Raw genomic sequence first — 26,156 nt, forward strand, 5'->3', positions numbered from 1 at the left:
ACAGGTGGCCTCTATCAATGCAGCCAGGAAGACTAGCATTTTTCTTTCTTAACTTCTATGCATTATCCAGGTCTGGTAGGAATTAATTCATGACCCAAAACAGTCTCCACACCCATAGCATCTTAGCATGCTGTGTTCTAAGACATCCCACCCAGGTTCGTCAAACATACATAGTCACGCAAACACCCAAAACCTCTTGTTCTGTACCTCTTGATAAGTATTTATAAGGACACAGCTGCAGTAATGCACAACCCTCTCATAAACTCATCTGTTTGAGGGCAGCCAGGCTTTTAGTGTATTGTAACTTTTATCCCAATCAGACTTTCCTCCGATTTTTGTTCTACTGTTGGCCATTTGCTCTACTGCCTTACAAAGGTGCCATTTTGCCACTGGGACTTTAATGCTTTAAATAGATTCAAAATTATTTTTCTCTTTTGAACAGAGTATCAGCAGCTTTCAAACTATTGGATAGGCAGGGTAAAAAGGTAACTAAAAGTTCAGAAAGTGATCGTGCCCCATGGGTAAAGCAAAGCAGAGCCCAGAAAAGTTACCATTAGACTATCAAGGGCAGCATTTCCCAGCTAGCATGGCCAACAGCCATACTAGTTGGGGAATGCTCACAGCTGTAGAGCCCCCCCCCCAAAAAAAATCCTAAATTCAAAGCAAAACGGAGGTAGAACTAGGATTAGGGTACAGGAAGCGGCCAAGTGGTCTACCATCCAACAAAATAGGATGGTGGAGGGCAAAACTGAAGTGCTAACAGACCCACATTTTCCTCAAACAGATCCCAGGTCAACACAGACAATTTGCAGCCAAAGTCAACTGCGAACAGGTACAAAGGTCCTCTTCTCTGCAACTATACCACTTCCAACCAGCCACATAAAAAGCAGCTTGCTACATGGTCATGTAGCATTCCCACATATTTTTGGCCATGGGATGCCAAAGGATTACCAGTGAAAACCCAAAGTAAAGAGGAGACCAGAAAACATCATTCATAACTCATCAGAGTTCAGCAGACTTAAAAGTTTTATCCTCTTAATAAAATTTTTTTAACCAAATTTGATGTGCTGGAAATTAAGTCCATGGTAGAGTTAATCCAAGATGGGAAACCACAGCAGAGAGTGAATTAGCAATTTTTGATCTCTGCAGGGCACCAACTTTCTCATCATGCTAGCTCTATAACACAGCCAAAACATGTAACTTTGGGGCACCAGAATTGCATGCTACAATGGTTATATGAGGATACCTTTGTGGGTGTGCCAGGAACTGAAGAAGAAGGAGATGCTGGAAAGTTCAGGACACATTTCTTCCCCAGGCAACGACTGTTTGTCTCAATGTCTTCATAGGGATTCTCTTTTACTGGAGGATCTGGAGGAGAATATCAAAAGCAACAGATAAACTAACACATATATGGAGCCTTTAGATGTCTTAAGAATGTAAGAGCTATCTTTGCTGGATCAGGGTCTAGTCCAGTCTTCTCCAGGTTGATACCCTTCAGATATGATGGACTACACTGGGTATGATGCAAGTTACAGTCAACATCTGGTGTGCGCCAGGTTGGGAAAGACTCATCATATCTCTATCCACTTCTTATGGTTGCCAGGGCTGAATCCTATTTTAATCTCAACTACAGTAGACACAGTAAAATCAACAGGATTTATATGAGTATTGACTAATGAGTTCATTTCAATGGGTCTACATTAGCTGGGACTAAAATTGGATTTTGCTTAAGGATACATAGTTACACTGGTTTTGCATGTTGCAAAGAAGGTGACACTTTACTCATCATTTAAACTTTGGATCCAAAGAAACCATCTGTTTAATTCACATGCACCAAGCAGATGTTCAACGGACAGAGGCAAGAGCAGTTCTTTTTAAAGTACCTACCCTACCTGAGCGTCAGCAGCCAGTGGAAGCATCCTGGCTGGGTTGCATGAAGAGAGAAGCAGAGGAAAGTTGAACAGAGGAAAAGGTAAAAAGCGAAACACTGAATAGAGAATTAAGAGGGAACATTAATGTTGTGCATAAAGCTCTCACAATAAAAGGAGTATTCTGGTCTTCCTCTCTCCATCACTTCACAATGGAAAAGAAGAGGGAGAGCAATAGTATACTGTGGGAGAGCCTTTTCACATGCATTGGGACCCTGGAAAACAATTATTTACATCTTTTTCATTCTAACAAGTAGTTTATCAGTACCAAAACTATCTCCTTCCAGGATCCATGCATGCACTCTCCCAGAACACTTCTGATTCAGTCAGAAATTAGTGCCCAGTTTTCTTAGGAAAGAAGTGTATCTTATCGTCCTTCCAACTCTAACCAGCCCTTACTGGCACAGCTTATGGTGTGTGGATGGAAACTAGAACCCAACAATATCAGCACATTCTAAGAGAACAATGAATAAATTCCTGGCAATCTACAGTGGAGTTAACCTGAAGTTATAAATCCACGAGATCATATCAGCTGAAATGCAAGTCCTTGCATTCATGCTGATTTGTATCTGCCCAAGCTTGGCTCTTATCCACTTTCAGACCTTAAATACCTACCTACAATATCTTCATAGACGTTTTCCTCTGATAAAGTGCGTGTTAAAGCCAATTTAGTTTGAGCATACCAGTCTACCCGACCGTTCTCAGAAGAGGACTGCAGTAAGTCTTCAAATTCATATGACTTTCTGTGGAGGTTTGTGGGAAGGAACAGAGAGGTGAGAATAAAAACAGTTTGACAACATACAGTTGTTAAGAAGATGATGTAATCCAGATCTTTCACACATTTATTCATTAGATTGGAAAATGCATTTTGACACATTCATGCAAAGGGTTCCCTCCCACCACCACCCCATCTCTCAGTCCAGCATTCCTTTACGTCAGTCCCTTCTTTCACATCCCAGTGCATCCTTTTTCATGCTCTTCGCTCTTCTAGCTGCACCACTCACCGCTCTCTGAAGCTCTCCTGCTCTCTTCTTAGTTGCCTGCCCTTTCCCTGACCTCCCCTGTAGGCCTTAAAAGCCTCCACCGACAATGCCAATTCTCTTGGTTCCCTCAAAGCATTCCTGGAAGTTTCCCTTTTTCCAAGTAACCTTTGGCATAATCTTTTAGAATTTATACCCCACAGTAGCTAAGCCTGTTACAGAGATAAATCCATATCGTTCTCTTGTTTATTCTGTGGCTATTTCTTTCTCCATTGTTGTCCTCTTAATGACACCTTTTACAATATAAAATCCTCAGACCACAGGCCCGATCTTTTAAATCTCTGCAAAGCATTATGCACTTTGATGGACAACCGATCCAAACCATCAACAATGTGAAAAGGACATCGGCCACTTTGACATATTAGATCTGTTTCCCCTCCTTTTTTCTCCCCTGCTTCATTCCTCAGTCAAGATGCGCACAAATGCTTTGTAGGGACACTCAGGAAGGAGCTTATCTGTCCCTAGAAACACAAAAGCGGAGAGCATCCAAGTTGAACTAACATGTACCATATCTCAAGATGCATTGAGGATTTTTTAAATTTAAAATGCCTGACCTATTTCAACCTTCAAATTTTAAGGCGATGACGGTTAATAAATTCTTCAGAAAAAGTCCCCCAGTACAAACTATTGCTGTGGATCAGTAATCTGTAGACTGCTCTCTTTGATCCCCTCACAACATTACCAAGTCAAAATGTGTTGGGCATAACTGTATATGGACAATCCCTGGAAAGACCTGGCAGACAGCTGGAAAACAATGAAATTAACCTAGGCACTCAAGCACAACAGACCTCAAATTATATATCATAACACCACCAAATGTTAATTACAATCCATTATAGAGAGGGTGGGAAAATGTCCCTTCTTTGTCAGTGCTTCCAAGACACACTTCTTTCCTTCCAAGAACCTTCCCTTTCAGTCACTGGTTTCAGGATCAACATTTACAAAGCACCCAGGTGGTTGAGGAAAGTCACTGACAGAGGAAACGTGAAGCAAACCTTTCCACATCCTTCTCATTCTTCATTGTCAAGCACCCTGTCCTAAGGATATTTTACAACAAATCAGAACTAGAGATGGGCACAAACCTCAGTTCATAGATTAATGCTCCCTTCCCCCATGCCCCTGGCCAGCTCCCGCACACCAGTTGGCATGTACTGTTTTCTCCTGTTCTTTGCATGATCATCCCGTCACAGCAGAAGCACAAACTTCCCTTCTCTGCCTCCTCCAGCAGCTGACCACTCAGATGGGGGAGCAGGGCCTTCTAGGGAGAAAAGCACGACATGCCAGATGGTGAGTGGGAGAGCTGGCTGGGGAGGTGGGGAAAGGGAATGCTTGGCACTTGTGTTGTCACAGTGACGAACCAGCATGGACCTCCAAACCTATAGTTCCAAAAAGTAGCTTTTCCCTGCTCTGAATATCTCTGAATGTGTTACATATAGTCATACATAGTTTGAACCAGAACCCAATCCTAAGCCCTTTGGCTGGTTCTGAAAGGTGAACCAACAGTAGTGAGTCATCATTATCAAATGACAAAAGTATGATGGACACATTGATCAACAGTTAGGACTTTTCATTCCACAACATACCACAAGGGTGAGCGTACTAGGAGACCCCCATATTCAGGAATACGTAACAAATGAGTGCTGGTACCTGTGATCAGTGTTGGCCTTGTGCTTCCCATTCCTCAGTCTTCTGCTAACTGCCGAAGGGGGAGGTGAAGATGGGAGAGGAGGGGGTGGAATAGAAGGCAGAGGGGGCAGGTTCCTCTTGCCCCTAATTAGCGGGGCCCATCCCTCCTCACCCTCATGTTTGAAAGTCCGCCGAGGCTTTGGGAGTGGGTTGATAAAAGGTTTCTTTTCAGGCAATCCTGGCTCCGTGTACACATTCTCCTCATTGCTGATTTTGCCTTTTACACAAGATGCCTTGACCTCTTCTAGAGTTCCAAAGATTGGCTCAGGCAAGTCAGAGTCCAAACCAAGGAGTCGCTTCCCAAGTTCTGAGCGGCTGGCATTCTCTTGGCCTTCAGAAGGGTTGTGACTTTCCTCTGTTTTTTCTTGTAGACAATGTGGGGAATAGTAAGTACCTGGTAACTGTGGCTGGAGCTCAGCTGAACCGCCCTTCAAGGCCTGCTCCAGCTTCTTGACCTGGCTCAGGACAGACAAGTTCTCCTTCGGGACATCCTTCTTCCCATTTTTCAACTCAGAGCCTTTGCCGACATTGGAGTTAAGTTCTTCCTCTCTTAGCTTCATCTCCACCCTTCTCTCTGTATGTTGCCCTGAATTTATTGCTGTTCCTGTTCTTCTTTCAATGTCTTTACTTATTCCTTTACAGTCCAGCTGCCAGTTTACCTGCCTCTTGGTGTCTACTTCCCTTGTTACTGCACTATCCTTGGTTATATTCTCCACTACACCCAAAAATGAACTGAGATCCTCTCTATCTCCTTGGTCTTCCTCCTTCCAGGCAGTTACAGAAGACATTGCATCTTTCTTCCCTTCCCACTTTGAAATCTTCTCCTTGATACTCAAAGGCTTATTTTTCAAGCTGCCTCTCCCAACAGCCCGAAAATTCTGAGTGCCTCCCATTTGTTTCCTTATAATCCTGCCACTTTCCCCAATGCTGAGATCTACAGAAGGGTCACCAATGATCATCTTGGGACTAAGCATGTTCTGCTGAAAACAGTCCAGCCTTGGATCCAACATCAAGTTCTCCAGTGCTTTCAGTGTGTTCTTTACCACAGCAGATGGCTCTTCTTCATGTGCTAGCTTGGTGGAAATACTGTCCAAGTACTTTCTCTTTGAAGGCTCACACCAAACGTCTGTCTTTGTGGTTATATTATTTAGACTCGCAAGTTGAACCCTACTGAACAAGAGCAATTAAACAATTTTTTTAAATGGCAAAAAACTCTGTAATTTGCAGTCATCATTTTTAATTCTACTCAGTCACTAAATGAGATCTTATTACAACAGAGTAGATTCTCAAATAAGCTTCCTGCAATATGTGTAGCTTGATTATCCTCCCTCTGTTTTAAATTCTTTTTACCTTCTCAGTAAATCTAGTCCAACTATATGTCATTTATTGAAAGTATTCAGCCTTTCTTGGGTATTCTACAAAGAGGTTAAAGAAAATACGTAAAGGAAGGAGAGTGTCAACACTACCTTCCCCCATTCCAGAAAAATGAACAAGTGGATCCTAGATCAAATCAAACTTGAATTATTTCTGGAGGCAAAAATGTTGAAACTGAGGGCACCTCATGAGAAGGCAAAATTCTCTGGAAAAGACAATAATGCTGGGAAAGGGTTGAAGGCAGCAGGAAAAGAGGAAGATGTATTGACTCCATAAGGAAGCTACAGGCTTGAGTTTACAAGACTGAGCAGGCCTGTTGCAGACAGGACATTTTGGAAGTCAATCATTGGCCACCAAAGGTCAGAGGAAACTTGATAGCACATAACAACAACGACATTCATTCTAACTCCCCAGGCATGCATAGCTAAATATGATGAAGAGAGCCATCTCCATCTGTGGGGCATCTCACATTGATGGGGAACCATGTTTTTCAGTTATCTGGCTGCGCGGAGATGCTACATAGCATCCACCTGTCCTATGCAGAAGAGCTAGAACACAGGAGGGCAGCGCTAGCACTCTTTTGCTCTCATGCATTCACTGTAACTCCTTTGTAGAATGGCTGGATCAAGTTTTAGTCACCCAATTTCATTATGTATCTCATTCTCTTGGTCCCATATTAAATCTAATATGCTTGGGCAAGAGTTGGGAATAAATACAATTTGCATAATCCCCTACCAGTGGTATGAGAGAACCTGAGATAAAAGGAATAAAGAGAGTTGGATGAATGGTCTTCCACTGTATGAAACAGCCTCGGGGTTTATTTAAAGAGAAAAAAAGAAACAAAAAGCTACATCACTCCCACTGTTATATGCTTTTATTCCTTTTATCCCATTTTTGCTTCTGTTTGAGGAAGATTTGTAGATCTTTGATCTACCTCTTGCGAAATTTGTAAATAGAGATGACTATGGAAGGCACAAACACATGGAACATAGCAATGCTCTGTAATATCAGCCTCAATTCTCCAAAACCAAGCCACCAACTATCTTCAGCCTAAGAAAGGGCTGATTTTTAGCCTCACAGCCTTAAGTTTCCATTTTAAATAATGTGAGAAGCAACCGAGTACTCTATCTTATTTTAGAAATATAATTCTCATGTTAGGAATGTTTTATTTAAGAAATACAATGAATAACTGGTATCTGTTATGTCTAATTCGTTCCTCTGTACCATCAGTGCTCCCCAGCATAAAAATACCACTGGAAATACTCACCTTTGAGTCGTTTTGCAAACCCTGTTTTTGGCCTTGATGCTCACATTGGTGAATGTGCCTGCTGCTGTCATTGTGTCAGCATCTGGCATGGCTGCGACCCACCTTAAAGGAAGGGCAGGAAAAAAAAACACAACATAGTGAATGTCACACAGCAAGTTCAGTTAGTTCTGGTACTTAAAGCAAACTCCTGGATTCAGAAGTGCTCAGACTCTCCCTGTTATTTAATTCCAAAGCACACCTCACTCTCATTGCTGAATCTCGCAACTGTAGAGAGAAAGGAAAGAAAACATACATTTGATAATTTTGAATCCTCCCACCTCTCAGTTATATTATGACAATATCTATGCTGTACTCATTCAGTCTATTGCAATATTCAGAAGTTGTTTCACAGAAGTACTGCTCCATGATTTAAATTAGGGTACATTACACCCTCCCACTTCTTCATAGGTGAAAGTAGTAAAATGCTTATATCACACAATTATATAAAAATTACCTTTCTCCTTTGTTTACATACTGATGAAGGAGACACTCTGCTGTGCTCATTTACACAGGTGTAGCTCATTCTCATCTCTTTAAATTAAAGATAGCCTATGGGAAATCATATATTACATTTTCCTAGTATCAATTCTCAAAAAAACAGAAAATGAGCCTTATCACCATGTGAAAGAAGAAACTATGGTGCCTTGATGTAAATTTTGTCTATTATTTTCGTTTAGTAAAAGGTTGTTTAAACTATCCTTGCAGAGATCTGGGCAGTTTTAAATAAACAAGACAGTATATACTACATAATACAATAACATGCAGTCACCAACAAACTGAGAAGCAAATACTAATCCCTTAAAATGAGAGGGAAAATAATGCCATTTTAACTTGGAGCTGAAAAAGAAGAGTCATGCTGGTTCCAGGGCACTCTAAGCAGAAGACTGTTCAGCACCTGGAACACACAACAGAGGAAGGCCTCTCTGTAATTTATACACATTTAAAAAAAAAAAGACTCACTGACATATCTTAAGACCCAGGCAGACAGAGATACCATGTTTCCCTGAAAACAAGCTCTAGTATGATTTTTCAGGATGCTCGTAATATAAGCCCTACCCCCAAAATAAGCCCCAGTTAAGTGAAACCCTGCCCCCCACCATTGCACAGCAACCGGAAGAAGACAACATGACTGTAAAATAAAACATCCCCTGAAAATAATCCCTAATGTGTTTTTGGAGCAAAAATTAATATAAGACCCTGTCTTATTTTCGGGGAAACGAGGTAGGAAGATGTGCCGTTCAGATATTTTCACTCCATACCAGAATTGGTATATAATTTCCCGTGGCTGTTCCGACTGAAATTCTGACAGTAGCTGAAATGTCTAGGACAGTCATCTTCAAGGGCAGGCTCATATATACTGCATTATAGTAGTTTGTGGAGCATGGATCATTTTAGCAAGGCCATCACTTTCCAGAAAGGAATTGCTGAAGTTGGTAAAGGTGCTTTATAGCTATCAAGGCCACCACAGCCTTAACTGACAATGTTAGATTGAGAAACATGCCTAAACTATGGCCCTGCTCTTGCAAGCGAAGCGACAGCTCCATGCAGATCAAGGTTCACACCTGGTATCTAGACATGTGAGCCACCTACAGTGTCTCTATCTTGTTGTGATTTCAGTTTACTGCCCTCATCAAGGCCGCTTCCAATTCTGAGAAAAGAATATATATTGATGACATATTACTACAAACCTCTAGTGACCTCACTCAACAGCTTCAAAGAGCTCTTAGAAAACATGAGAGATAAAAATGAACACTGCAGACTCACAAGGTTGCTACGGACTTGAGCAGAACCCCACACAAACACACACAGAATACTCTGAAATTGTCCCTGTAAGTAGAATTGAAACTACTCTAGCAGTATGCCCCCAATGGAAAATGCACAGACCCCAATGGCCAATGCACAGACCTGTTCCAACAAAACACAGTAATGGATGATATCAGAATCTGCTGAGAGATCAAAGAGAATCAACACTATACATTGAATGCCTTGTCTCTCTTTACAAAGGTCATCCATCAGGTATCTCAATGATGTTTCAATGGGAAATCTGCAAACAGACTGAAATGAGTCCATATAATTCATTTTGTTTCAAAATGCCTGAAGTTAACTGACACTCTCTCTCCAAAAGCCTGCCAATTTTAGCAAGTGGACAATGGTTGTTAAGCAGAGAGCACACAACTGGCTCCTTCAAGACAGCCATCCTCATGTATAAAGGCATTTGTCACTTTGTAGATATAACCAGTCATCCCTCTTTCCCTGCTTACAGTTAATGGTCAAGATGAGAATGGAGTGACTCATTCACAGGGTCACTTGAAGTCACCATCACCTTGATCCTGTCTAACAACAGGTACGTAATTGTCTAAGACAGGAAGGGTTGGCCACACCACTCCCAACATCTTCCCTATGTCTTCAGGCTGCAGCATGTGCAAGCCAACAGTGTTGCTTTAGATACCTCCTCAGCAGGTGTTATCTCATATCGTGTTCAGAGATGGGGGAAATGACTCATTTGGACTAGAACTTCCAGAGTGGCCTTGCCAGCTTGGGGTTCTGGAACTTGTAGTCCAAAGAGATAATTTTTCTAATGTCTGATCAACTTCAAAGAGAAGAAAATTAATACTTCCCCAAGAAGACAAAAAGATAAGACAAGGGGAGAAATTTAACAGGGGCAGGCTCCAGAAAAGAGGTTTCCAAGTTTGATCTGGTATCGTTCCACAGATGGCTAGTAGGACAGGGGAGCATCACAGTTGGAGTATCAACACTAACAAAACTGTAACTCCAGGGATGTGAATCCAGGACTTGTTACTCTGAAGAGTCTACTTCTTCACGTCCTGCCAACATCTGTCTAATGTTTCTTGCTGAATAAACCTATTAAAATACTACGGACTTAAGGAATACTTTCTCTCCAAGCAGAGGTATGCTTTCTCATCACAGCAATGCTTTCCCATCATTTATAGAGACAAGAGTTGTTTTGAGGATAATACAACTCTGAGGCATTTTCTGCTCATCATAAAAGGCATGCTACAGCCATAGGCTGAAGTCCTGATGCATAACCTACACCTGTGGAAGAGTAATGTAATCGCAAGCAGGGGAAAATTTTCAGTAATTAAAATATCGCTATCGGTGGGAAGGTAAACAGCGTTCCGTGTCTAAATCACACTGGCCATGTGACCACGGAAAGATTGTCTTCGGACAAACGCTGGCTCTATGGCTTGAAGAGCAGGATGAGCGCCGCCCCCTAGAGTCGGACACGACTGGACAAAAATTGTCAAGGGGAACCTTTACCTTTACCTTTACTTATTTCTGTCACATGACTTTTCCAACTCCTGTGCAACTCCTTTCAACTTGTGAAAGCTGTGGAGACAGCCAGATAGAAGGACTATAACTTTAATAACCGAAAACCACCCCTTACCTGCAATATCATCTGGGAGTGGCAACTTTCAGATATTAAAGACTTTGGCCTATCGTCCGGTGTTTTCCACGGCTTCCACGTGATGAACAGGATTACATGGGATTTGGAAGAGCCAAGAGAGAGAAGTAGGATGTCTTTAAGTACCATTAATTAATGCCCTGCTGGTGGCATCATTATTCTTCCACAAGTGTAAGTTACACAACAGGATTTCAGCAATTGTGTGATGTGTGGAGGAGAAAAACTGTACTGCAGTGCTTTTATTTAATTTGGAGAAGCACAGCAGAAGTGCTAAGAGATCATGCTTATCTAAAAGCACTTCCTAGAATGAAAGTTGGAAAGGACTTCAAAAGGGATGTAAGACATAAAAGGTTGAGAATTCCTGATCTAAGTAAGAGCCCTTCAGATATTTGACAATGGAACCACTTCTCTTTTGTAGGCTAAAATATCCATCTTCTGCCAACCATTTCTGATAAGATTTTATCTCCAGTCATGTTTACTGTTCACCAGTATTTGTCAACACTAATAAATACACCGAAGTGCCCACCAATGGACATAGTATACCAGGTGTCGTCGCTTAATCGTTTAGTCGTGCCCGACTCTTCGTGATCCCATGGACCAGAGCACGCCAGGTCCTCCTATCTTCCACTGCCTCCCGGAGTTGTGTCAATTTCATGTTGGTTGCTTCGCAGACACTGTCCAGCCATCTCATCCTCTGCCGTCCCCTTCTCCTCTTGCCATCACACTTTCCTAACATCAAGGTCTTTTCCAAGGAGTCTTCTCTTCTCATGAGGTGGCCAAAGTACTGGAGCCTCAGCTTCAGGATCTGTCCTTCCAGGGAGCATTCAGGGTTGATTTCCTTTAGAATTGATAGGTTTGTTCTCCTTGCAGTCCAGGGGACTCTCAAGAGCCTCCTCCAGCACCACAATTCATCCAGCACCACAATTACCCTCACCAGGTGAGGGTAATACAAATAACAGCAACATTGGTGTTTGGACTCTTATTTGTTTTATTCATAAGTTAAATTAGCATTCTACAAAATGATGCCTTCCAGATGTACTGGTCTACAACTCCCATCATATCTAGCCCGAGCACGATAGGAATTATACTGCAGCACATCTGGAGAACATCAGTTGTGGTAGCCTAAATTCAGGAACTGTACTACAGTAGAAGATTAGCTAGACTACATTATTTATTTATTACATTTTAATCTTACCTTTCTTCAGAAAAGATGAAGGTGGAACACGTGGTTCTCTTTTCCCCACCCCATCTCCACCAATTTTTAACATAATACAGAGAACAAAAGTATGAGCAAAGAATTAAGATTTTAAACAGCCCATGAGTGTTAACAAGTATTAGTAGTATATCAAGGTGGAGAGATTTAAAACACCTAGTCTGACAATTAGGACAATGGCAAAACATTGATTCAGCTCACAAATCGGGTTTCCACAAAATGGGTGCATTTGAGGTGCAAAATCCCTGCAGCAAAAGAACTATAGCAAACACAGCGCTAGTGATTGCCAACCAGTAGAAAAATAACATGCATGTAAAATCTGCACAATTGACCGGTCATGCAGAAAGGCCCCTAATAAGCCAAATTCATTCCCAGGGCAACAGGACATAATCCACGTAGCTGTTAAGGCCAAGGACCAATATTGCCTCTAAAAGAGTCTTCTAATGAAGGGTCTTTTGGGTCATTATTCATTATCCTTTCCAAAGCAATCTCTGGTTCTTTGTTTGGCTGCAGTAGAGAGAGGGGCCTCTATTCACTATTCAGAGTTGTCCAGTTTTTTAAAAAGAGGTTTTTACTTTGCTTTGAAAAGCAGTTCTCAGCCTTTCGGGGAGCTACTCTTTTCTTTCTATCCCCTGCTTTCCCATTTATTTCTTCTCAAGAGGGCATTATGCAAAGCCAATGGGCACAAAAATGTTTTCCATGGAAAGCAGAAAATTCATTGTCTCATGCACAATACTTTTGTAAGAAAGGTGGGAGGGGAAGGGGGCTAGAAAGTTCTGGAACCCATCCATTTGGCGAATCTTTTTGAGGTAACCCCGCCATGATCTATTACACTGCTGGCAGAAGCACACAGTACAATTAGCAGTTCCTCCAGTTTTGATGTGTACCAAAGATACAAAGGTTTCTTTTTCAAGATTCCAGGTAGTGACAGGAACAGAGAAGGAACAAAGCCCCAATCTCATTAAAGATTGCTTCATGCACAATATCACACCAGGCTTGCCATGTCAACTGCACTCCATTGCCTGATACAGTACGTCAGAGCCAAAACCTGAGAAGGGGACAGATCCTTCTGATATACGAGATGAGTCCTTGTCAAGGGTTGGGGCAAGCAAGGGTCTGAAGTAAGGACATGACTGTCTCCAGATCAGCTGTTTGTGGAAAATGTCACTGACTATATGCACCCAGGATCTGAGTAAAACTATGCAAACCAGGTAATACAGCAACTGTGAACCAGCAGAAAGAACTTTCAGCTGCCAACCAAAAGTAAAAGGCATCCAGCATCCAATTGGAGCTTGCATCCCATGCCATCTGCAGCACACTTTACATGGATGATGTTTTCCAGACACTGTGCCACCATGGGGCCTGTGGAGGTTTTACTACCAGCCACTGGAGAGTTGTTTCCATAGATTGTGCCATTGTTGCCAGTCAGAAAGATTACCAACGATTATGGCAGTGCTCCACTCCCTGGTTTGCTTCTGATGGCACAATGGGCCCAAACACATGCACACACTAGCTCTGAATGGAGCCCTCCATCTTTCTTGGTACGCCCAATTGCAATATACATGAAAAGATATTTGCATTGAGACATCAGCCTGGTGCTCCCCAGGAATCAGTGGAGACAGCTGCCCAGGCTATAAAGCCATCTTTTTTTTTTCCCCAGTTCCATTTGCCCTAACATCTACCTCTCCGAACATCCTGAAAAACAATGCTGTTCCCTGGGACTCTAGCCAGTACTTTGAGACCGAGCAAACTGATATCATACATGCTGTTAGGGTAGCCACATAACATATCACCAAAAAGGAGAACAAAATAGAACACTTATCAACATAAAAATATACGGCAAGAGCACTGTTGGTAAATGCAAAACAGACAGGCAGTTTTCCCACTTCAGAGAACTGTCTTTCATATCATCAGTTGTGCATTGGTCGCCAAACTAGCCACATGACCAATTACATGAAGGTTTGCCTTCGAGCAGTTTTCCCCAATATGATAGGTCCATTGGTTTTTATGTACGGATATTAAAAGTGCAGTTGACAGGATAGCTTAGTATCTGGCTGCAGAGCTAGAGGTTGGGAGTTTGATTCCCCACTGTGCCTCCTGGTGAAAGAGCCAACCTATGCAGCTTTGGACAAGCTGCACCATTCCAGGGCCTCCCCAGAAAAAGGGAATGGTAAACTATTTCTCTGTATTCTACCTAGAAAATCCTCAGGACCTCTTTTGGAATATGATGTCCAGTGGTGTATCGATTAGTGGAGCAATATAACAGTTCTCTACATTGTGTTTGATATATGCCAAGTGCTTCCTCATACACATTTCCTAGTTATACTCTGTACAAAATCTTGCAAGATAAGACACTGAGGTACTCAGACTGAAAGAAAGCAACTTGGCTAAGGTCACTCAATGAATTTATGGCAGAGACAAGATTCCATCCATGGACTTCCTTATTCACAATCCGGCCTCTCAGCCACATATTTAAAAAGCTCTGATAAAATCAGAAGATCAGAGCAGATAAAATTACTCTGGCATATTTAATGCACAATCTATCAGGAATCCACTCCCTTCTCCAAAGTAAATTGTACTGAATGGAACAGAAACAGGAGGAAAGATACAAAGGTACATGTATTGGATAAAACAAAATCCACAGAGGAGTTGACAAACAATAGATGATTCAAATTAAGGGCACTTTGCAAACATTGACCTCTTCAGAAAACAATGAGTAACAAGTTAACTTCGAGAGTGCTTCTTCAATTAAGAAAGATGCACAGGATTGTTCTGTTCATACCTGTAGATACCAATACTGACATGCAATATATGATAGTTCGAAGCTTAACTTGGATTTCAGGGACCTCATAACTGAGCTATGATTCAAGGTTTGGGGCAAATAAGGAACTGAGAACTAGGAAAAAGAAACCAAATTCAGCACTGTCACCCTACCGGTATGGAACAACACAATTACAGTACTCTCTTGTTTAGCTCAACACCCTGTAGAAACTATAATTCCTGAAACCTCTTTCTCTTCCTCTGTACACGTGTGCGTGCGCTCGCACAAGTGTGCACTTGTGAGCAAATGGGACAATTGTACGGGTCTCTAACTGAGTTAGGCACTAGATCTAATCCCCAAGTTTGATTGTAGAAAGAATAATCTACTGTATAAGTTTGGTGTCTGGCATTAATGCAAGAGAAAATCACAGGAAATACTTCTTCCTAAAACAAAAAAATAATAATGCACATTCTAGTAAAGTAAGAAAAATTCTTAGCTCATTTCAACACTATAATGAGGAGAATGAAGGAGTTCAACAACAAAACCTGGGGGGGGGGGAAACTGGACTGTATTTTGTGACCTTTCCCTCACTGGACATTGTCCATGAACTTACTGACCTCTGGAGTCATATCTGAAAACTTAATCCAAGAGGCAAGAGATTTGCTGTGTGCAAGACTGTAAGTCTAAAAAGCTGTTGGGTATTGCATGTACTATCTACTACAGTCCTCAAGAAAGTGCCTGCTTTTTCATTAGGACTGCACCATTACGTTCTCTGCTGATAAGTCTAGACACCGAAACAAGACTGTGGCCGAAACAACTCTGCCAATGGAGAAGGTGTGTGCAAGAGAATTCTGGAAGGACAGAACAGAAGGAATCAGCTAAAAGTTCATCATGAGGCGGCTAACAAACAAGAGGAAGGTGTCTTGGAGTCTTTTGAAGGCCTTGCAGCTGGTCTTTTTTGGGTCACAAGTTGGTCATAGGGGAGGAGAGGGTGTCAAGTCCTGGTTCACTATTACAATGGCCAAAGGATTACTGTACTGAGCCGTTCTTGAAAGGAATATCATAGAAAAGGTCAAAGCACGATCCATCACGATGAGGACAAGGAGGATAAGGATAAAAAGGAGTTGTCTGATCTATAGGGTAGATGGTGGGAAGGATGCAAAAGCCCTGCAACAACAAATCCTCACAAGACAGCAAGCTGCTCCACACATCCTCCCTCTTTTGCAGGCATACAAGGCTCCAGATTCCCAGGGTCACATGGCTGAGGGCTTCCTTTTGCCAGGCATAGTGAAACCCTGTTGTGACCCTTTTCTTTCACAGATGAGTTCCTGCCTGGCTCTGTGCTTCTGAAGAGGCGTTTGTTTACTGTCCTATCATTGGCATGCAGGAAGTGGCCTTGAAATGAGCTGTAATCATCTTTCACCAGCAGCCGCTCTTTGGCTTCCCTTCTAATTTCAGTTCCCCTTTCCTTCCTTTCTTCCTTCCCACCATCACTCCAAGCCTTCCTCGGCATCAACCCCACTTGAAAAAGAAGTCAAGTATGGGAGCTTTCAGATCAGGCTTCTGTTAGTGAAACTACCCACCCTTATTTAAGCGAGCTTAGGGATGGTACAAAAACGTAGCAATATATTTGTAATCAGGCCACGAAGAAAGGTTGTGAAGCACTTAATTTGTACTGTAGGCATTCTCTCCATCCCATCCGTATTTTAAACATGCATTCCTCCCGCAGTACGTAAGAAAACAGTGCTAAAAGCCCCCACAACAAAAAGCCAAGAAAAAGGGTGTGTGGAGGCAACAAATAATTGAGAGTCAGAAATCATGGCCAATCTACCATGGTTCAAACACAGATATAACAATCCCACTATGGGTCCTCAAACTTCCAGCACCAGAAAATAACTTGTATTTTTATGTAATTAATTTGGGCAGGAAAAGCAACCAGGGGCTTTAAAAAAGGGCTTGGAATGCCAGATAAGCCCCCAGTTAGGTCCCACTTTGTCCATCCTGAACACAGACGAATCCTCAAGATTAAGAAAAAAAAGGAGAAGAAAGCATATCTGGTGTTATTCTTTCTTCATATTAGACAACTCACTTGTTACAGTTGACAAAATATGTCCCCTCCTCTTGGTTATCAGTGGACATATATATGCAGGTTAAATCACAGCCACAGTTTAAGCCAATCTATTATTTTGTGCTAAATCATTCTTCCATGCTTAAGACAGGGATGGGGAATACATGGCCCTCCAAATATTGTTGAACTACAAATCTCATTATCTCACGCCATTGGCTATACTGGCTTAAAGAGACACAGATTTCATGTCCGTTTAAGATTTCCTATAGAAAGTGTTCCCTCAACCCAAATTTCAAGCTCAGCAAAATGTGTAACCTATAAAAAGCAACACATAAGAAAACAATAAGTACATATGTAGCGGACGGATGTCCAGAAGACAAATGCTAACAGGAAAACTGGGAGCCCTATCTGGGAAAACCTAACACCACACTCCTTCCATCCCATCCTCTTCTCTATTTACAGCATTTCCTGTCGTAGTGAAGTACAGGCACCAAAACACACCACAGCCTCGATGCAAAAAGGTGGTGTCTTCCAATGTTGCATGAACACAAATGGGTCAGAACATCCATTTTCTCTATGATCACAGCAAAGAGAATCTCAACCTATATTATGCACTGGAAACTTCCCAAGTACGCAAAATACTTTGCTCTAAAACAAATGGCAGGCTTTGAGATGAATGGAAATAAGGCTCTTATTTCAGACCTTTCTTAGCCACAGTGCAAGTAGACATTTGAACCTACTGATTTATCTGAGTACAGTGGACCCTTGACTTACAGACGGCTTGACTTACAGACTTTTTGAGTTACAGACTTCTCTGGCCGCAAAATTTAGGTTTGACTTGCAGCCTGAGAATTGACTTACAGACCAGAAAAAAACCAAAATGGAACAAGAACGGCCTGTTACGGGATTAATCGGTTTTCAATGCACTGTAGGTCAATGGAGACTTGACCTACAGACTTTTTGATTTGAGAACCGCCTTCCAATACGGATTAAGTTCTCAAGTCAAGACCCCACTGCACATGCATTTAAGTAGGGTAGGCACAGAGAAATGAGGAAGGGTAGAAAGATAGAAAAATAATATTACACTTAAAGCATTATTTATTTAGTTCTACAAAACATGGAATTCTGGATGGTAAAGTGCACATGCCCCCTTTCACTTCCAAAGTCTCTATTTCAAGAACCTCATTATTAAGACACACATATCCTACCCCCAAATCAACATGACCTGAATACAAATCCTTTTATAGACAAGATCACATCACACATATCAGTTAATGTAGCAGGAATTCACAGACCATTCAATTATTGTTGTTTTTTATTTATTGCATGTATATCTAGTATTTTCTCTAGATCTCACCTTTCCTCTAACAAACTCAAAGAGGCATATATTTCAGCATCATAACAAGTAGGTCAGGCTGTGAGGCAAGTGCTCAGCATCATCTAGTGATTTTCATGGTTCAGTCTGGACCTGAAACTGAGTTTCCCAATTTCCTATCCGATGTTCCAAGCATTGCACCATGCTGACTCTCCTTTCACTCAGGCATCATATCCATAACAAGAACTTCTTAACTGTTGTTAAGTCAGAGCCTAAAATTTCCTTTAAACCTCAGCTCAGAACCCATCAATTCCATGCCATCTTTGACTTTTCCACCTAGTTCACTTCCCAGATGAGAACAAAGCTGAGCAGGGAGCAATATTTGCTAACATTGTTCTCTTGCCATGACTAGTTCCCTCTTCCTCTGTTGCAATTGTCCCCAACCCCCCAATTAATTGTATCCTGTCTCTTCTGAGTCAAAACTGAGATGTAGCAGACAACTCTTCTGTTTGTTTTTCTTCTGAGGAACTCTGTAGAATGACAGAGCTGGCTAAACAACTATTCCAAAATCAACATTGTGATAATATCAACATATCACCCAATAAACTCATTTTGAGTCTCCACTCCATCTCAGAACAATATGTAAATAACATACCTTTTAAAATCAAGAGTCTTCTCAGTCCTTTCCCTGTCTTATTTGGTGAAAGTGATCTGAAGAGGTTGAAAGCATGCACACACTTGGCTGCATTTGGTTGGCCCACTAAAGATACAGTATTACAAAAATGAGGGTTTTGGAATGTTTCTTATAGTCAACCTTGCTTTCCCTGCCTTTTGCTTAAATAAACATAGTGGCCATCGCTTAGGTATAGCCCATGTTAGCATTCATGTAGTTCCAGGTTAAATCACTAACATCTCTCGTTAAAATGGATCTTAGATAATATGGCTGGGAAAGACCTACATGTCTGACATGTTCAAAATATTCCTCCAGTCTTGACAATTGGAGGAAGCATAATTCTATTTCCTCTCTCCATACTATAGGGTTATTGTAAGGATACATGTGAATCACTTTTAAACTTTGAAAATGCCAATCGTAGTAATTATTCACCATCTTCAAAAACTAGCCAAGAGAGAGGATGAATTTTTTTAGAGTAGCTTATTTCCTCTCTTAAAATCTGTTTCCTGAAGTACTCACTATGTCCCTCGGCTAAGTTGGAGACTGTAGCCTTCATCTCTTCTGCAGATGCAGTGATGAACTGCCCTTTCTGAACTGTAAGGACAATGAAGGAGGTCATGGAACCTCTTCCCAAAGTCTTAAAGCAATCAGAGCAAGAAAAATCCACTCAGATGGTTTCTTCTTGTCCCGGGCACAAGCAAATTAGTGGGGAAGGAGGCAGATGCATCTCAGGGAAGGAGTAGAATTCTGAAAAGCAAATAACTACCCAAAGCTCTCACTGCCATTAACTACTGCCTGGGTGGTCAATCTGATGCTCACCAGATGTTTTATGACCCTGACCCTGGTTATAGTAGCAGAAGCTGAACAGGTTTGTAGTCTACAACAACTGTAGGGTATCAGAGTTGTCCACTCATAGTCTAATGCAAACAAGATAGTACAAATCTATCTGATATATCAACTGATATAATAGAAATATAGATTGCATCAGACCCCAGGGCATGGTATATAAAATATATGCTGATGGTAAGCAGGTTCAAGGCCAATCAATGGCTATATGGAAGATTGTTTTGTAACCCCCATGAAGATCTGTGGGAGATAAACTGGACAGAAGTATCCCATGTTGAATCCTATTGATATGAAGAAAGTGTGGAAGTGAGATTCTGAAATCACTCACTTTTCTTTTAGAATCTACTCCAAAAGGGCCACATTAGACTGAGGAATCCCCGGGGTACATATTAGCTTGGCTCTTGCATTGTGGAAATAAAACTTACATCAGGTCAAGTGAGACTTGGACAGCACCACCAAAATAGATGCTAGCCACATTACATGTTGAAAATGACTGTTCCTTCCTGAAACACTCATGCACATTGTCAGAAAGTCATTAAAAGACTTAATAGAAGAATTGTTGATCCATTAGAGAATGCTGTTGATCAAACTTTCCCTCTGCAAATCGTCAATTAAAAATGTCAGACTACACAACAAAAATACAGGTCTTTTTAAGACACTAGAGTGAGTGCTCACTTTATTAAAAAAAAACACACAAACTACTATTTTGGATTAAAAATGGGCACTTTTTAAAGATTTGCCAGAACAACTTTCAAAAATTAGAAGAGAAGCACTAGAAGGTAGGGATGGATGCGTGAGGAAAAGAAGAGCATCAGTATTGTACCATACCTGCTCAAGAAACAGCCAGCCATCTAAAGCTGCTGAAAGGACAGCATTCCTCCCTTACCCATTTACCTCACTGCTTTTCACCTTTCACCTTTCATTAGAATGGCAGCACATGAGTCAAGTCAGAATAAAGTGAGTGCAGAGGACAACCAGGCTGAATGCCACAATTAACTGGGTCACTGTACTGATGGCCAACAAGAGGAACGTAAAACATAGCCCCTGAAAGAGTATGACAGGGAAGCAGAGAGAAAAAGAATGCCAGAATTGTATATAACTAAAGTTATTTTCGGCAAAACCTTAATCTCAACACACCCTATACTTCCTGGAAACTCAAGTCCCAAAGCTCCAGTCTTCAGTACTCAATATCATTTGTATCTTCCTACTGTCAAAATGTTGATGTTATCAACACATTGAATATTCAGCATGTGTGATGATAATGCAACTGACGTCTTGGAAGCTCATTAGTATGTACAAGCATACAACTGTCATTCAACTCGGTCCTATCCCCTTTCTGTATTTAGTCCCAATCCCGCTCTTACCACCCACCATGTACATGATGTATAAACCTATGACGCAGATACTGTGCTCCATGTGTCTGTGGACTGTAATCCACAAAAGTTCATATTGAAATGAATGTGTTAGTCTTAAAGATGGCACAATAGCCAGCTTTTGAAAAACAGAGGGGGAAAAGGGAGCCCTCTTCCTCCTTTTCTGCAATGCTTCTTCAGTCTTCTCCAAACACAGTAGTACATATTCACATCACCATTTCCAAGGCATCAGATTAAGAAGCAGTTGGTGGATGCTTTATGCATTACTAGGGAGAAAATTAATCACAAACACATGCCCAACCAAGGCAAAAGAAGGCACAGATTTTCATAAAAGTTAATCAACAAAAAGGCCAATTTACAGACTAGCAAATTAGATTTCGCATTAGATTTTGAAAACGACTGCATACATCAGCAAAGGGACCTGGATTAAAAAGTCTCAGCAAAACCAAACTTTCGTACTTCATCAAACTCTGAGGGGGGAAAAGCCTCATCTTAAGAATTCACACATTTACTGGTATTTCAGAACAATAATGTGCACACAAAACATTGCATGTGTTTTCAAATATCAAGTCAATCCTAATCATTTAATTCAATGGTGAACATGTACAACATTGGAAAAAAAAAGATGTACCAACATGTTGTAGTTAATGGAGCAAATGCATCAATTTGGCAGCATGTGTACCCAAATCTGACTTTATGAACAATGTGTTTTAAATGTGCACACATTTCAGTTCAAAAGCTTCTTTATGAGCCATCACTTAGACACCTTAGACTTATGCAACCACTCTGGCATACACTTCATTAACACCATCACTGCTATTCTGCCAGGTTGGAAGCCAATACAGCCAGTTGAAATCACTAGATTATTAGCATTTATGCAAGCAGGGCACAGAGTGGCCATTTAAACCAATTCTCTCACCTTACAATTGTTCATCTTTAAATCAGACTTTGACTGGGCAGCTCTTTAAATGGAGTACACTTTCAACAGGAAGGCTGTCATCTGGTAGGAATGGTAGTCAGTGGCAATGGAAGTTGTCTGCCCTTTTCGAAAAGTACATACTGTACAGTCACCCTGGAAATGCAACATGAGGTTGCAAAACTTACTTTTCAAACTGCAACTCCCAGAATCCTGTAGTTCAAAGACACAGGTTTTCCAAGCTCTGTGCAATGTTCAGTCATCATCCACCTTGGAAAGCCTTGGCTTTCATCAACTCCTCTCTAAGCTTCCCCCCTACCCTCTCTGTTTTCCCCCTCATTCAGTCCATTGCCAAGTAACACTTTCTCTCCCTTTTTCTTTACTATGAATAAAGTGTCTGACACTCATTCAACCGCAAAAATTCTAGTTCACATCTTAATCATTCCTCATATGAACTGCTCCTACAAATTTCTCTTCCATTGTTTCCCTCTGTCTTGTTTGGCCCATTACCTTAATACTGAACTCTGTTCTTGAAATTCTCATGTCACACTGTTCTGAACATGTGATGCCCCTCGTTTAATCTCTACACTGTGCCAACCTAGCTCATGTGACTCATCTCTGGATTCCCCCAAATTAACTGGGGAGCAGATTTTATACAATATGAAACATCTTTCCTCGCAGGCCAGATTTTAGGAAAAGACTTGTTCCTGACATATTAATCTCTAGGATTAATCTCTGGCCTTAATATGGTAAATAGGAAAGCCAATTAGATTTGCATAAGCCGGGGAGTCAGGAAAGTTTTAAGGATCAGATCATACTTTTGCACTATTAAAGAGCAGGCCGGGTAGGTGGGGCTCGTCAGCCATGGAAGGCAGCTCATCTAGGAGAAGGAAAACTCCGATTTCAAACCTCCACTGCCTTGTGGCTATATCCACTCATGGAAAAGGCTTCAGGAGTTAACCTCGAGGCAAAATCCGGAGCTGGAGTCCCGAAGGCAGCATGTGTCGTTCTGCCAACTCCTGCGACATTGCTGGAACCAGTTGTATTGGCTCTTGCCTTTCCATTGGACCATTTCAGCAATGTGGAGAGGGGGGATCTGCTGCTTGGGTAACAGCCTATCCTCCATATTACCTTAACCAGGCTTCATGCTCTGGAGAGGACACTCCTCAATTCAGAGCATGTTACCATAGTCTCTCGAGACTGAAGGATGCCTATGCTAATCTCTAGGATCTAGGCTGGTTCCTTTCATGGTGTGCCTCCATAATCTTTCTCAAAGGTTTCCGTTTCTTTTTTCAGAAAAAGTATTCAATGGAAATGTGATGTATCAATTGATTAAGACATCTTCAACTGAATGACAACAACATTTATTTAATTTAGTGGATCCGTCAAGCCTTCCCAAAGTGGTGGAAAGTTATGGGATGCAGAAATAAGCACACAGCAGGCAGCACCACTCCATAACAGCACCAAAATTCCAAGACCCTATGACAGTTTTTAGCCATGAGAAACCTCTAAGTAAACACTGAACATAAAGTGTTGCCACACAAACCCCAATTTCCCAATTTTGTGGGGGCGGAGAAGCCACACCACCTATGTCTCCTAGACCCCAAATTACCTTGCCAGCCCACGTCCTGAAGAAAGGGTTCCAGACATTACGCATTACAGTACTTGGATCCCCAAAAAGCAAAAGAAAAAAAGTGACTTGCGATAAGCAAATGTACTTTTTTCATTCCTTCTGCTCCAAACCAGCCTCATCTGAACTGAAGGAGCTTTTTACTTTAAAAGAGAGAGAGAGGAGAAGAAAAAGCTCTAGGATTTTTGTTGTTGTTGTTGTTAGATAGACCCAGTATGCATTTGCATGTTAAATTATTTAATAAAGTCCTTAGAAAGCAGAAGAGTCTTCCAAACAAATTCAAAACCAAAACATGCACCTTTTCCAAGTCTCTTGGCACACATTCTTTTCTTTTAAGCCAAACTTCAGACTAGCTTTGGTTATAATTAAAATACTTGCAACAGTTTAAAAAACTCATTTTTCCCATCAGAGTAAAATACTACACTAAGGGGGGATACTCTTAACAGAAACAGAACACCTCTCTGTAAAATCACACCTATCTCTGTATTTTATCTGGATAGATTAAGGATGAATCCCATTTTTATGTACCCACCCACCCCTGGAACAGGAGGAAGTATATCTTTCCTAGTTTAAATGTCTGATGAATTAATAGTCAAATATTTTGTGTAACTTCAAAATTACTACACAAGTTACTTGTACCTGTATGATTGCAAGGTGTTTGTTCTTCAATTTAAGTAGCTGAGTTCTAGCAGCTTCGTTTTTGAAAAATGGACAAAACTTTGCCTCTGCCATCAACACTGTGCAAACAAACAAAAAATGGACTATCACTCTTGGCTAAGTTTTCCTGATATGCTACTCTGGAGCAAATTGCTACTGGAAAGTCAAGATATGTTTGTCTCTGTAGGCTCTGCTACAAAGAGCTATACCAGTCCATAGCTTGGAAAAAAGCCACTTTTTTCCAGCCATGACTCCAAGCTCAGCAACAGCCTGCTCAAACAGAGGTTCATACTGTTCATTACAGCTCCACAGAGCAACTGCACCGAGATATGGCAAAAGGGTGAAAAGATAAAAAAAAAATTAAAAGCCAAAAATTTGCAGGAGTAAGATTTCATTCAAAAGCAGAAGTGGGTCAGTGCTAAGCAGCAGATGTCTAACCTCCTCCCCCAAAAGTTGTGGTATAAACCTCCTGGCACGTTCGTTCCAACATACAAACAGCCTGATGTAATTATTGCAACATGCAAGTCGGTTCATACACAGCTCTGGCACAAAATTAGTGCAATCCTCATTCCCGCCACTACAGCAGTTTGTAGCAGTGTTACTTGTCAACAAAGAACTTGGAAAAGAAAAAAGGGGGAAGTATAACTCTGGAGAATTCATTCACACAGTTCAACACTTCATTTGGTCCAGTACTATCAAATTCTGATGTTCTTTGTTTGGAAAAACTCAGCCATTCCTTGAAGAACACAGCTGTAAATAAAACACAGACTCAAGTACACCAAATATACGAAGGTACCAGACTAAATGGAAAACTCAACAGTGGCCAGAGGATTGGAAAAGATCAGTCTACATCCCAATCCCAAAGAAGGGCAGTGCTAAAGTATGCTCCAACTACCGTACAATTGCACTCATTTCGCACGCTAGCAAGGTTATGCTCAAAATCCTGCAAGGTAGGCTTCAGCAGTATGTGGACCGAGAACTCCCAGAAGTACAAGCTGGATTCCGAAGAGGCAGAGGAACTCGAGACCAAATTGCTAACTTGCGCTGGATTATGGAGAAAGCCAGAGAGTTCCAGAAAAATATCTACTTCTGCTTCATTGACTATGCGAAAGCCTTTGACTGTGTGGACCATAGCAAACTATGGCAAGTTCTTAAAGAAATGGGAGTGCCTGACCACTTTATCTGTCTCCTGAGAAACCTATATGTGGGACAGGAAGCAACAGTTAGAACTGGTCATGGAACAACTGAGTGGTTCAAAATTGGGAAAGGAGTACGGCAAGGCTGTATATTGTCCCCCAGCTTATTTAACTTATATGCAGAATACATCATGCGGAAGGCTGGACTGGAAGAAAACCAAGCCGGAATCAAGATTGCCGGAAGAAATATCAACAACCTCCGATATGCAGATGATACCACTCTGATGGCAGAAAGTGAGGAGGAATTAAAGAACCTTGTAATGAGAGTGAAAGAGGAGAGTGCAAAAAACGGTCTGAAACTCAACATCAAAAAAACTAAGATCATGGCCACTGGTCCCATCACCTCCTGGGAAATAGAAGGGGAAGATATGGAGGCAGTGTCAAATTTTATCTTCCTGGGCTCCATGATCACTGCAGATGGAGACAGCAGCCCTGAAATTAAAAGGCGCCTTCTTCTTGGGAGGAAAGCGATGACAAATCTTGACAGCATCTTGAAAAGCAGAGACATCACCTTGCCAACAAAAGTCCGAATAGTCAAAGCTATGGTTTTTCCTGTCGTGATGTATGGAAGTGAGAGCTGGACCATAAAGAAAGCAGACCGCCGAAGAATTGATGCCTTTGAATTGTGGTGCTGGAGGAGGCTCTTGAGAATCCCCTGGACTACAAGGAGAACAAACCTATCAGTTCTAAAGGAAATCAACCCTGAATGCTCACTTGAAGGACAGATCCTGAAGCTGAGGCTCCAGTACT

General features: G+C 41.5%; 1 protein-coding gene across 4 annotated transcripts in view; it reads right to left on the reverse strand.

Moving 5' to 3' along the window:
- Positions 1 to 26,156, reverse strand: part of DENND2A (DENN domain containing 2A) — a 94,864-nt gene that overhangs the window by 37,538 nt on the left and 31,170 nt on the right. For 3 of the 4 annotated variants that reach the window (XR_013536732.1, XM_078376246.1, XM_078376247.1), the window contains exons 2-5: positions 7,296 to 7,397; positions 4,616 to 5,824; positions 2,544 to 2,671; positions 1,247 to 1,368 (exon numbers count right to left, since the gene is read on the reverse strand). Coding sequence is in view for 3 of the 4 variants with exons in the window: in XM_078376246.1 (XP_078232372.1) it covers positions 1,247 to 1,368; positions 2,544 to 2,671; positions 4,616 to 5,824; positions 7,296 to 7,384 (1,548 nt within the window). In the remaining variant the exon portion in view is untranslated. The remainder of the gene's footprint in view (positions 1 to 1,246; positions 1,369 to 2,543; positions 2,672 to 4,615; positions 5,825 to 7,295; positions 7,398 to 26,156) is intronic. The other variant, XM_072999975.2, reaches the window with a different exon arrangement.

The sequence above is a fragment of the Pogona vitticeps genome, chromosome 5, assembly GCF_051106095.1.
Source record: "Pogona vitticeps strain Pit_001003342236 chromosome 5, PviZW2.1, whole genome shotgun sequence".
NCBI lineage: Eukaryota > Metazoa > Chordata > Lepidosauria > Squamata > Agamidae > Pogona > Pogona vitticeps.